The sequence below is a fragment of the Hippocampus comes genome, unplaced genomic scaffold, assembly GCF_001891065.2.
Source record: "Hippocampus comes isolate QL1 unplaced genomic scaffold, H_comes_QL1_v1.1 scaffold62, whole genome shotgun sequence".
In the NCBI taxonomy this organism is placed as follows: Eukaryota; Metazoa; Chordata; class Actinopteri; order Syngnathiformes; family Syngnathidae; genus Hippocampus; species Hippocampus comes.
Genome location: NW_017806062.1, coordinates 1926062 through 1936929, shown reverse-complemented (window position 1 = coordinate 1936929; position 10868 = coordinate 1926062). Strand labels below are relative to the sequence as shown.

The window sequence follows — 10868 nt, the reverse complement described above, 5'->3', positions numbered from 1 at the left end:
AAGTCTGCCTTACATACATCCATTTTCCGATCCGCTTTATCCACACAAGGGTCGCGGGGGGTCGGGGGAGGGGGGTGCTGGAGCCTATCCCAGCTGTCTTGGGGCAGTAGGCGGGGGAAACCTTGAACTGCTTGCCAGCCCATTGCAGAAAGTTCAATCCAGCCTGTCAAATTAGCAAACACTTGCGGCGAGCTCTGTGCTGGATCCGCCGGCATTTGTGCCATGCTGCAGATGTGCTGTGCGTGAAAATACAGCCCATGAATTTGATTTCAAATCTAAGTATCTAGACTATGGTCATTGTGCATTTGCTAAGCTAAAAGGAGTCAAAAGTCCATTCATCCGTTTTCTACAGTGCCCCTCCGTCTGGCGTCATTTGCGTGACGCCACGGCGAACAAAACAGATGAGGCTGCTCCACCGCGATCATCACTGGAATGAAAGCGATGCTTTTCCACTGCCTTCATTTGATTTTTTTTAAACAAGCCAGAGTGCACATTTTCTTCTAGCTGTTCTTGTAAAAGTGTCACATTTCTCAATTTTCTTGCTTTCAGTTGGTTGAGGCTTCACAGAAGCAAAGGTGTTGAGAAAGCACGATTCCAAAGAAAAAAATAATACTCTTCAGGAAAACGTTGCGGCACAGAGGGGGGGCGGAAGCGTGGCTGTCAGCTGCGCCCGCTGCATGTTGTGTCAAGTGTGATCTTCCTTTTCGGCCCGCGATCAGTGGAAAGTGTAACCAAGAAGGTCAGGTGTTTCTTGGATGAAAAACAGCCCATGTGCTCACACAATGATGACGGTAAATAACATGAGTGGTTGTATATATGTTCATTCACATATTTTTGAGATGACGGTCGAAATGTACAGTCCAAATCAAAGAATGCGTCGAGGTCGTGGCTCAAACTACCTGCACCCGTTCCCAGTCCGCACATCTGCAAGTCATTCCCATTACTCAGCGGCAAAGTCTTGAACGTAAGAATCGGTGTCGCGTGTCGGATGACGTTTCATGGAGGGCGACGTGCCCCTTTTTTCACTTGTGACGTGAACATTTTGGATGGATCGTTATACATCTCTTCAAACCAGTGATGTACACGATGGATGAGATCATCATTATTTCAGCATTTTTCGCAGTATTTTATAAAATAACACTACAACAGGAAGTAGAAATGTGGAAGAATTTAATCTTTAATTTCACTTTAAATATAAATAAAGTAAATATATATGTACAATACAATAAGAGGGGCAAACATTCTTATCTCCAGAATGTGAATGTGATTGGATTGAATGATCAATGAAATTTATAATTATTCTTTTTATTTAAAACCCTCAGCCTAAAAAAAAAACCCAATAAAACCATTCCACAATGGGTATAGTTTTTTTATTATTATTATGATTATTATGATTATTATTATCATTATTATTATACAATCCATCTATTTATATGAGCTGCAGTTGTGACAAAGTGCTTCACACAACATTTAAAATAATTATATAAAAAAGAAAAACACCACAAAATATTCTTATCCTGTCTTATCTGATCTTATCTTATAATTGCTTACATTGTTGAGCGCGCGTGACAAGAACCCACCAGAATCGATGTATTTAACGCGTTTGTCCCAAAGTGGGAGAAGATCAGAGCTGGTGTGATGAAGAGGGTCACTTTTCCACGACACTGAAGCTCCCACAGATATTAACTATGGAATAAACCCTCTCTTTTTTTTTTTTTTTTCAATTAAGACAGTTCACGATACATCACACACCAGAGGATTTGTTGAGAAAAAGTGTGGGAAAGCACCGAGGGAAAGTGGATGGAAAAAGGCAGGCACTTAAACCTCGAAAGGTTGATTAGAATTGACTTCTCATTCTCCCGTTGCCATTTAAGTCCTTTTTTTAAGCGCCTGGATGCACTTTTCATTTTAATTGTATGCATTTGTACATCAAGACTACTAAAACACCCACTTCACTTCACTTGTTTATTCAGGCTGCAAGGGATCCCGTCCAGTGTATTTTCTCGTATGCTCAGAGTTGTCACTGAACGTCTTTCGGAATGTGGAAGGGATTTGAATCAAATCAATTTTCCCTTGACTTTCAATATTTCTCAGATATTAAAACGGCCTGAGGTCCGCAACATTGCTAGGCTGTGCTTACCAGACTTTATACAAAGCATTTGAAAAATTGGCATGTGACTGCGTTCAGAAAAAAACCCCAACACCAATCAATCACATTCAAACCCCATGTGAAATAACAAACCTGCCACCATTTAAAGTGCTGAACCCCATATAAAGTTCAGCTGTTCTAGTAATGCTTCGACTGACGTTTTTGTACTCAGACTGGTTAAGGAAGCACGAATTGACAGACAAAAACCTTTAAGGAGCTGCATGTCTTGCAAGTCCCGTGGGAACTGAACCCCAAATAAAGTTCAGCTGTTCAAGTATGCTTCTACTCACATTTTTGTCGTCACACTGGTTAGTAGGGAAGCACCAATTGGTCGACAAAAACCTTTAAGGAGCTGAATTTCTTGCAAGTACTGTGGGAACTGAACCCCAAATAAAGTTCAGCTGTTCTAATATGCTTCTAGTGACATTTTTGTCATCACACTGGGAGACAAAAACTTTTAAGGAGCTGCATTTCTTGCAAGGACCGGCTGTTTTCTAGTGGATGTGATGGCAATCTCTTCTTTCTGGGTTATGGTTAGAGCAGCAAGACTAAAATCTTATCTTACAACAAACAAACCTGGCAAACCTGATATCACAAAAACCCCTGCATGCTAGTTGGAACACAAAACAAGAACAACAAAAAAATGCTCCCACTGCCTCATGTCAATGAGAGGTGCTGTTACTTCTCTCAACATGCCCAAGCACCGTCTCGCTGTTGGGCAAAGGTTGATCAGAGCAGTAACACGCCTTCAAAAGAAAGCTTCGAACCGCGTCAGGTTTCATTTTTTTTTTCCTTTCCTACTTCCCCAAACAGTTGTGCTGCTTCACCTCGACATCAAGTAAGTAAATCCACAACTAGCTCGAACTTCACGGTAAAGAACAAACAACTCAGGATCGGTCAAGGCTGTGTTACGTTCTGTGTGTTTGGAAAAAAAAAACAAAAACCACAAGCCAGCGAACAAAAGCTCCCGAGATAAAGGCAGCAGTCATTTACTGTGTATTTCTCCCAACGTGTGACGATGGTTAGCAAACTAAAAAGACTCTTTGTCATCAAAACACAACATGGACATTTTAAATGACATTATCATTGTATTAAAGTAAGTAATCGTGCAACTCGTCAATGGGACAATGCACTGGTCCCACCTTGGGTGAATTGGAGACAATGACAGGTGAGGTGCGGTCGGGATGTAGGCATGTGTGCGTTCTGAAGTACGACTGTGGATAATGTCTGGTAAATGCAACTTTCTCTTTTTTGGGAGTTGCAAGCGCTTGTTTTCTCTCAACATTTGGACTTTACTTGCTTCCCCTATTTAGATAAAAAAAAAAACATTCAGGAGAACATAGAACATCTCATTTACCGTTGTTTAATTTGAACTGAGGCAGAATTGGGAGGTTTTCATCTGACAACAGCACATTATTGTTTTTTGTATTAATTAATTTTTTTAGTACAGTCAATTGTCAGGCACTTGAGGGTTCAAAATGAAGACAAAAAGCACTGTGTTGTTTGAAAACATCATAAACTGCTGAAAACAACGGCGTGTTGAATTGATTGCATTTTGTTTTGTCAAGTGGCCGCACACAATAGAATCTTTTGGACTCAGATGCATTTTTTTTTAAATAGCAAAAAAAATGGATATGGATCCGGATAATTTTATTTCATGCAACCACTTGACAAAATAAAATGGAATAAACGCACCGTGCAATCAGTGTTGCTTGAAGGGGTTGGCCTCGTCAGTCATGTCTGGAGCTGGAGTGTGGTTGCCCCAACAACGGCTCATTGTGAGTGTTTTCATTTTTACTTTCTTGACTGTCCTGATCTGTGTCCAGAGTGTGTCTGCATGAGGAACAATTGACTCCTCGGTGGTCTGGAACGGCTCGCAACTTGGAAAAACTGTGAGTTGGGACACTCGAAAGTCAAGGTACCGTGGTAGCAAACTGTCATGAAAATGAAACATGTTACGTTGCGCTTCGTAGTCTGTGGTCTCTCTCCAGAAGATGGATGAGATGAAGTTTGATGCGGGCAGCGCGGCGGCTCCTTCCGCCGACGTTCCTCCCCCTCTGAAGCAAGGCGAGACATTCCACGTCTTCATCAGCTACAGCAGCACCGACTCCCAGTGGACCCACTCGCTTATCCAGCAGCTGGAAGCCCAGGGCCTGCACGTCTGCTACCACGAGCGCGATTTCACGGCCGGCCGCACCGTGCTGGAGAACATGTCCGAGTGCATCCAGGAGAGCCAGAAGGTCCTGCTGGTCCTCAGCTCGGAGTTCGTCAGGAGCCGTTGGTGTCTCCTGGAGGCCAACATGTCTCTGTTCAGGGACTGCCTGGAGAGGAAGCCCATCGTCCCCGTGCTTCTGGAGCCGGCCGTCTGCGTCCCGCTTCACCTGTGCCACCTCACCTACCTGGAGGCTCGGGACGCCGACTTTATGGCCAAGCTGCTGAAGGTGCTCTTCACCCCCAACCGGCAGCTCCAAGGCTCCACGGTGGTTCCCTACCAGCCTCCGTCCATCTACAACGGGAAGGCCCTGCAGCCTTTAACTGCTGCTAACGTGGAAAGTCTTTACAAGTGGGATGCGGGGCAGTTCAGTGACATGGACGTACCGGACCAACTGCGCCTGATCATTGAAGACCCAGAGAAGTACAGGAAGGCCATCGCCATCATCAACAGTGTGTCTCAGCAGAAAGTTTACCCAAAATGGTTACAAGCAATTGTGGCTGCTGTCGCGAGTATATTTTATTTAACTTTAGTAGGCCTATTCGCATTTATGATCACTCTCCTCGCGTTGAATCACAGCACGTATGTCTGCCAACTGGTGTTCTTTTGTCTATGCTGCGTTTTAATTGGTGCGCTGGTTCAGGGGGCGCTCACCAAGAGGGATGGTGTGGCTCACACGGTCAAGCAGATGCAAAAGGCAGCCGGTCAGGCAAACGTCATCCTCTGTGAGGAAAAGATCTTAATGGGCTGTCAGTCCAATTCAAAAGTCTACATGGTCTACGTTTCTCTGAGTGCGTGTCAGCGGGAGTTTGTGGAGCTCTTCTCCGAGCGGGCCAACGCGGAGAGCCTGTTTCAAAGAGCTTTGCTTTATTTCTCGTCAGGCTACGCCTGCTGCCTAGCCAAAAGAAGCTTCCCCTTCCCAATGCCTGCATCCCGCGGTCACTTGGAGGGAGGCGTGTGCTTCTGTCAGTACGTCTCGATGCAGCTGACTCGGGGGGAGTGGATGTGAGAGGGCCTGCGTGCTGGCCGCATCATTAGGTACACCTTCTTCTGTCACATTAATGGGGTGGGGGGATTTGAAAGGATTGATATCGGCCTCGTCACAAAAACCGGGCTGTGTTGACTTTTTATAGCCACTGTAATTCAGAAATTCATCCCGACATCCATTTCATAGTCATGGTACATTTCATGCATGTTTTCGGTATGTGGTCGGGAGTCTTGACACCAGGAGATACCCTACGCGACCGTGGTGAGAGAATCGATCTGCATATCGCTAAAATATCGATACCAAGTCAGTATTCAATATCGGCTCGATACTTGCACGATGAGCTTGATACCGTCGGTTCAGTTTAGCTCCTGGATCGACCGTTGCGGTTTTGTCAAAAAGGAAACAGCCAAGTTGCCGTACTTGCTGCTTTTGTCTCAGCCCAGAGCCGACCCACTGTGCAGCCTTGCCTTCCCAACACCGCCCCCACTCCCCTCATGGGTTGTGCTGTCCGTCATGTGACTTTGCTGCGCAAACTTGCTGCCAGCGCTGATATGCCCGCCCACGAAACAAAAGCGAAACTAGTCTGTATCTCAAACCACTACCACACAAGCGCAGAGGAATACAGTACATGCAAACTCCAGGTAGCGAGGTCTGAACCCATATTCACACTCAGAACCTCTTAATGTGAGGCAGATATGCCACACTATAGAGCACAGTGTTGCCATTGTCAGAAATCATTCAATTGGCGTCATTCTTTCTGTGAGATCAGAAAATAATTGAGGAAAGTTTGTATCAGAAGGTAGCTTCCCGAAAGCAGAAGTGTGTGCTGTCTCTTTAACGCAAAAAAAAAAAAAAAAAAAAAAAAAAAGTCAAAAAGCAGAGAAGTGGCTCAGTTTTCCACTTCCTGTGTTTACTTTCACTTCTTGCTGCTCGGCACTGTGTGGTCACTGTGTGTGGCTCCGTCTACCATGAGCAGGTAGGAATGTACATTATTGTGCTGTGCACAGATGTTTTTTAAGACTCGCAGCCATTCTGAGGAAAAGTAAAAAAAAAAAAAAAAAAAAAGAGAGAGAAACCGATCTTCTATTAAGTACAGTAGCTTCTAATAGCCACACTGGCAGTTTGGTGGTTTTTAATTTCTATCGTGCTCGTCTTCCCTTCCTTAACAGAAAGGCAAACCGAAAAACAAGAACTATTTCGTCATGCTGCCCACCATACTGTACATATTGTTTAGCTCAAACTTGACAACGAAGTGATACGAGTGTCTTAAGTGGCAGTCAATGCAACTCATTGCACAAGAAGCAGCGCTTGAGGAAAAAGTGAATGATGCTTCAAAAAAGAAGCTTCAAAGCGATTGAATGCCACTCGCAGTTGAAGTTCACTGTCAAACTTAACATAAAACCAGGAGAATTACACATTGTGTGTTTGAAACAAGCATGCGGATGAGCTTTTTCGTCCGGTTGCTTCATGCTAATGCAAACAAATACTGCAAAGCGCACGGATAACCCTTTGCCCTGATATTATGAACATAAATGATGCAGCAACACAGCTATTGAGTACAACGCTAGTCAGTCGTATATTCTTTATCCTCTGCAGAGAGGAGCGGAGACAGGTGGCAGCAGCACAACGGTCATTCATCTGATGCAAAGTGTGACAATAAAAATGCTTAATTGAATTTCAGGATGTTGCTGTTTGTTTTCACAGTGTACAATATTACAGTTATAATTTTCTGTACAACCCCTATATATATACATATATATATATATATATATATTTATCCGGCCCTGTGGGCCAGTGGTTAGCACGTCGACCTCACGGTGCAGAGGTGCAGGGTTCGATTCCGGCTCCGGCCTCCCTGTGTGGAGTTTGCATGTTCTCCCCGGGCCAGCGTGGGTTTTCTCCGGGTACTCCGGTTTCCTCCCACATTAAAGAAACATGCATGGCAAGTTAATGGAAAACTCTAAATTGACCCAAGGTGTGGGTGTGAAGGTGGATGGTTGTTCGTCTCTATGTGCCCTGCAATTGGCTGGCGACCGATTCAGGGTGTCCCCCGCCTACTGCCCAAAGATAGCCGGGATGGGCTCCAGCATCCCCCGCAACTCTTGCGAGAATGAAGCGGATCGGAAAATGGATGGATGGATCTATACATTTTTTTTTTTACTGAGCCACTGTTCGTAAACTTGTAAGTTGGGGCATGCCAAAATCGAGGTACAGTACCACTATACAAACTGTCTTAACAAAGAACGAACTGTCATCAAAAAGGAACCTGTTACATTGTACTTAGTAGTCTGTGATCTCTCTCCAGAAGATGGATGAGATAAGAACTGATGCGGGCAATGCCGCGGCTCCTTCCGCTGACGTTCCTCCCCCTCTGAAGCAAGGCGAGACATTCCACGTCTTCATCAGCTACAGCAGCACCGACTACCAGTGGACGCACTCCCTTATCCAGCAGCTGGAAGCTCAGGGCCTGCACGTCTGTTACCACGAGCGCGACTTCACGGCCGGGCGTACCATACTGGAGAACATGTCCGAGTGCATCCAGGACAGCCAGAAAGTCCTGCTGGTCCTCAGCTCGGAGTTCGTCAGGAGCCGTTGGTGTCTCCTGGAGGCCAACATGTCTCTGTTCAGGGACTGCCTGGAGAGGAAGCCCATCGTCCCCGTGCTTCTGGAGCCGGCCGTCTGCGTCCCGCTTCACCTGTGCCACCTCACCTACCTGGAGGCTCGGGACGCCGACTTTATGGCCAAGCTGCTGAAGGTGCTCTTCACCCCCAACCGGCAGCTCCAAGGCTCCACGGTGGTTCCCTACCAGCCTCCGTCCATCTACAACGGGAAGGCCCTGCAGCCTTTAACTGCTGCTAACGTGGAAAGTCTTTACAAGTGGGATGCGGGGCAGTTCAGTGACATGGACGTACCGGACCAACTGCGCCTGATCATTGAAGACCCAGAGAAGTACAGGAAGGCCATCGCCATCATCAACAGTGTGTCTCCTAATAAAGTGTGGCTGCGGCCACTCTGGATCAGGGCTGTGGTCTATTTTGCCGGCGTGATAGCCTTTCTGTCATTCACGGGAACATTTATGTACGCAACAGCTTACTCATTGCCTAATATTTTGCCTTTAACCCCCCCATACTTCCCCATTGGAGGGTGGGTCGTAATTATCATATGTTTCTTCCCCGTTCCGATCGGCTTGCTCATTCACCTTTCTCTTTGGAAGAACGATGACGAGAAGCACGTCGTGAGAGAGATGCAAAAAGCCGCGGGTCAGGCCAATGCAATCCTCATGGAGGAGAAGCTCCTGATGGGTTGTCGGTCCAATTCAATCATTTATCTGGCGTATGTTTCTTTGGACGATTGCAAAAGGGAGTTCACGGTGACGTTTGAGGATCCGGCCAGCGCTGAGGAACTCTTTAAAATAGCTCTCGTCTGGTTCTCCTCAGGGTACGCCTGCTGCCTTGCAAAAAGGCACTTCCCCTTTCCTCAGCCGTGCCCCGGCCCGGGTCACTTGGAGGGAGGAGTGTGTTTTTGCCAGTACGTTTCCCAGCAACTGAGCCGAGGGGAGTGGAAGTGAGTGTACTGCGCACACCGAGACCTTGTGTACACCATTAGCGGGCCGTGTATTTTGGCACAGGAGACTTTTCCATGTTCTTGAGCCGTTCAAAATGTGTCTTTCCTTTGTTTCTTTTAACCGTGTATACAACATACTTTTCCATAGGAAAGGATCTGTAAAGACTTAATTCATCTCGGTGTTGATATTGATGAACCGAGTTTCACCATTTTCACTGAAGACAGCATTGTGACAGAAAACAAATATAAACAGTATTTTGTTGTTTCCTGATTAAAATGATGCATCATTTGACAGCATATTCTCTTGGGTTTGTAACGAAAGATTTGACTTGCCAACTGAAACCCGCCACTTCTGGCAACTCCATGAACTCTACGGCAGTGCTTTTGGGGTCATTCATCTTGCGGTATGAGAAGGTGTTTCCCCCATCAGATGAGCTGCTTTCTTTAAAGCAGACAACATCAGAGACCCTATCTATCAGAGGTGTCAATCAAGGCGAGATGTAACAAACGCATGATTTCTACATCACCAGGAGATAAAATGGGACGTATCTTTGCGATATTGCAAAGGTGGGAAAAAAACGCAGTTCTTGTCATATTCTTAATGTGCATTTGAAAAGGGAGTTTTCAATCAAATAAAATGGTGAGATTTTTTTGACTGAAGCACTTTGGGTCATAGTACATTTATCAATGCTGGGAGTAGTGCCCTTGAATCGGTGCCGATGCCGAGCAGCGCCACGAATCATCATCTCGGTTTTATTGGAGTTAAGAAGCAACAAATTCCAGGAACTGCACGGGTTACTTATTTCCAACGACATCTATAGTTGGGTATCATCAGCGTAACAGTGAAAACTAATGTCATGTTTACATATGATGTCACCGAGCGGAAGCATGTAAATGCTAAACAAGAGAGGGCCAAACAAAATGCGAAACAAAAGAAGCTTCCCCTTCCCCGTGCCTGCATCCCGCGGTCACTTGGAGGGAGGCGTGTGCTTCTGTCAGTACGTCTCGATGCAGCTGACTCGGGGGGAGTGGATGTGAGAGGGCCTGCGTGCTGGCCGCATCATTAGGTACACCTTCTTCTGTCACATTAATGGGGTGGGGGGATTTGAAAGGATTGATATCGGCCTCGTCACAAAAACCGGGCTGTGTTGACTTTTTATAGCCGCTGTAATTCCGAATTTCCCCTCGACATCCATTTCGTATGGTTCTTGTCTTCATTGGGGGTCACAGGTGACTTGGCACTAAGATTGTCTCGTTTTCAAGAAACATTTCGTGCATGTTTTCGGTATGTGGTCGGGAGTCATGGTACTTCGAGAAAGCCTACGCGATCGTGGTGAGAGAATCGAGTCACTTATTGCTAAAATATCGATACCAAGTCAGTATTCGATATCGGCTCGATACTAGCGCGATGAGCTTGATACCGTCGTTTCCGTTTAGTTCCTGGATCGACCGCTGCGGTTTTGTCAAAAAGGCGACAGCCCGGTTGCCGTACTTGCTGCTTTCGTCTCAGCCCAGAGCCGACCCACTTTGCAGCCTTGCCTTCCCAACACCGCCCCCCCTCCCCTCATGGGTTGTGCTGTCAGTCATGTGACTTCACCACGCAAACAAGCTGCCAGCTCTGATATGCCCGCCCACGAAACAAAAGCGAAACTAGTCTGTATCTCAAACCACTACCACACAAGCGCAGAGGAATACAGTACATGCAAACTCCAGGTAGCGAGGTCTGAACCCATATTCACACTCAGAACCTCTTAATGTGAGGCAGATATGCCACACTATAGAGCACAGTGTTGCCATTGTCAGAAATCATTCAATTGGCGTCATTCTTTCTGTGAGATCAGAAAATAATTGAGGAAAGTTTGTATCAGAAGGTAGCTTCCCGAAAGCAGAAGTGTGTGCTGTCTCTTTAACGCAAAAAAAAAAAAAAAAAAAAAAAAAAAAAAAAAAAACACAAA

The 10868-nt window shown here is 45.8% G+C and overlaps 3 protein-coding genes across 7 annotated transcripts in view; all 3 read left to right on the top strand.

Annotated features, from left to right (window-relative positions):
* The first annotated feature begins 2859 nt into the window (after positions 1 to 2859).
* On the top strand, positions 2860 to 7742 carry LOC109529833 (uncharacterized). 4 transcript variants are annotated; one of them, XM_019893319.1, is made up of 4 exons: positions 2860 to 2987; positions 3976 to 4041; positions 4141 to 5399; positions 7655 to 7742. In XM_019893319.1, the coding sequence occupies exon 3, from the start codon at positions 4144 to 4146 to the stop codon at positions 5368 to 5370; it is 1227 nt and encodes a 408-aa protein (XP_019748878.1). In that variant the 5' UTR covers positions 2860 to 2987; positions 3976 to 4041; positions 4141 to 4143; the 3' UTR covers positions 5371 to 5399; positions 7655 to 7742. The 4 variants fall into 4 exon arrangements, with proteins under 4 accessions (XP_019748878.1, XP_019748877.1, XP_019748875.1 ...); XM_019893318.1 differs by having other exon boundaries at positions 4123 to 5399; XM_019893317.1 differs by having other exon boundaries at positions 2861 to 2987; positions 3976 to 4067.
* The window catches only part of LOC109529840 (uncharacterized), a 7677-nt gene continuing 2219 nt past the window's right edge, over positions 5411 to 10868 (top strand). The window contains exon 1 of one of the 2 annotated variants that reach the window (XM_019893328.1): positions 5411 to 6325. The gene's annotated coding sequence lies outside the window, so the exon portion shown is untranslated. Of the gene's footprint in view, positions 6326 to 9871; positions 9981 to 10868 lie in introns of those variants that run through there. The other variant, XM_019893329.1, reaches the window with a different exon arrangement.
* LOC109529839 (uncharacterized) lies at positions 6287 to 9103 on the top strand. The gene is made up of 2 exons (XM_019893327.1): positions 6287 to 6365; positions 7614 to 9103. The coding sequence occupies exon 2, from the start codon at positions 7658 to 7660 to the stop codon at positions 8915 to 8917; it is 1260 nt and encodes a 419-aa protein (XP_019748886.1). The 5' UTR covers positions 6287 to 6365; positions 7614 to 7657; the 3' UTR covers positions 8918 to 9103.

Bases quoted from the DNA above. Each gene is read 5' to 3' on its own strand.
- LOC109529839 (XM_019893327.1), top strand. From the start codon at position 7,658: ATGGATGAGATAAGAACTGATGCGGGCAATGCCGCGGCTCCTTCCGCT.
- LOC109529833 (XM_019893316.1), top strand. From the start codon at position 4,144: ATGGATGAGATGAAGTTTGATGCGGGCAGCGCGGCGGCTCCTTCCGCC.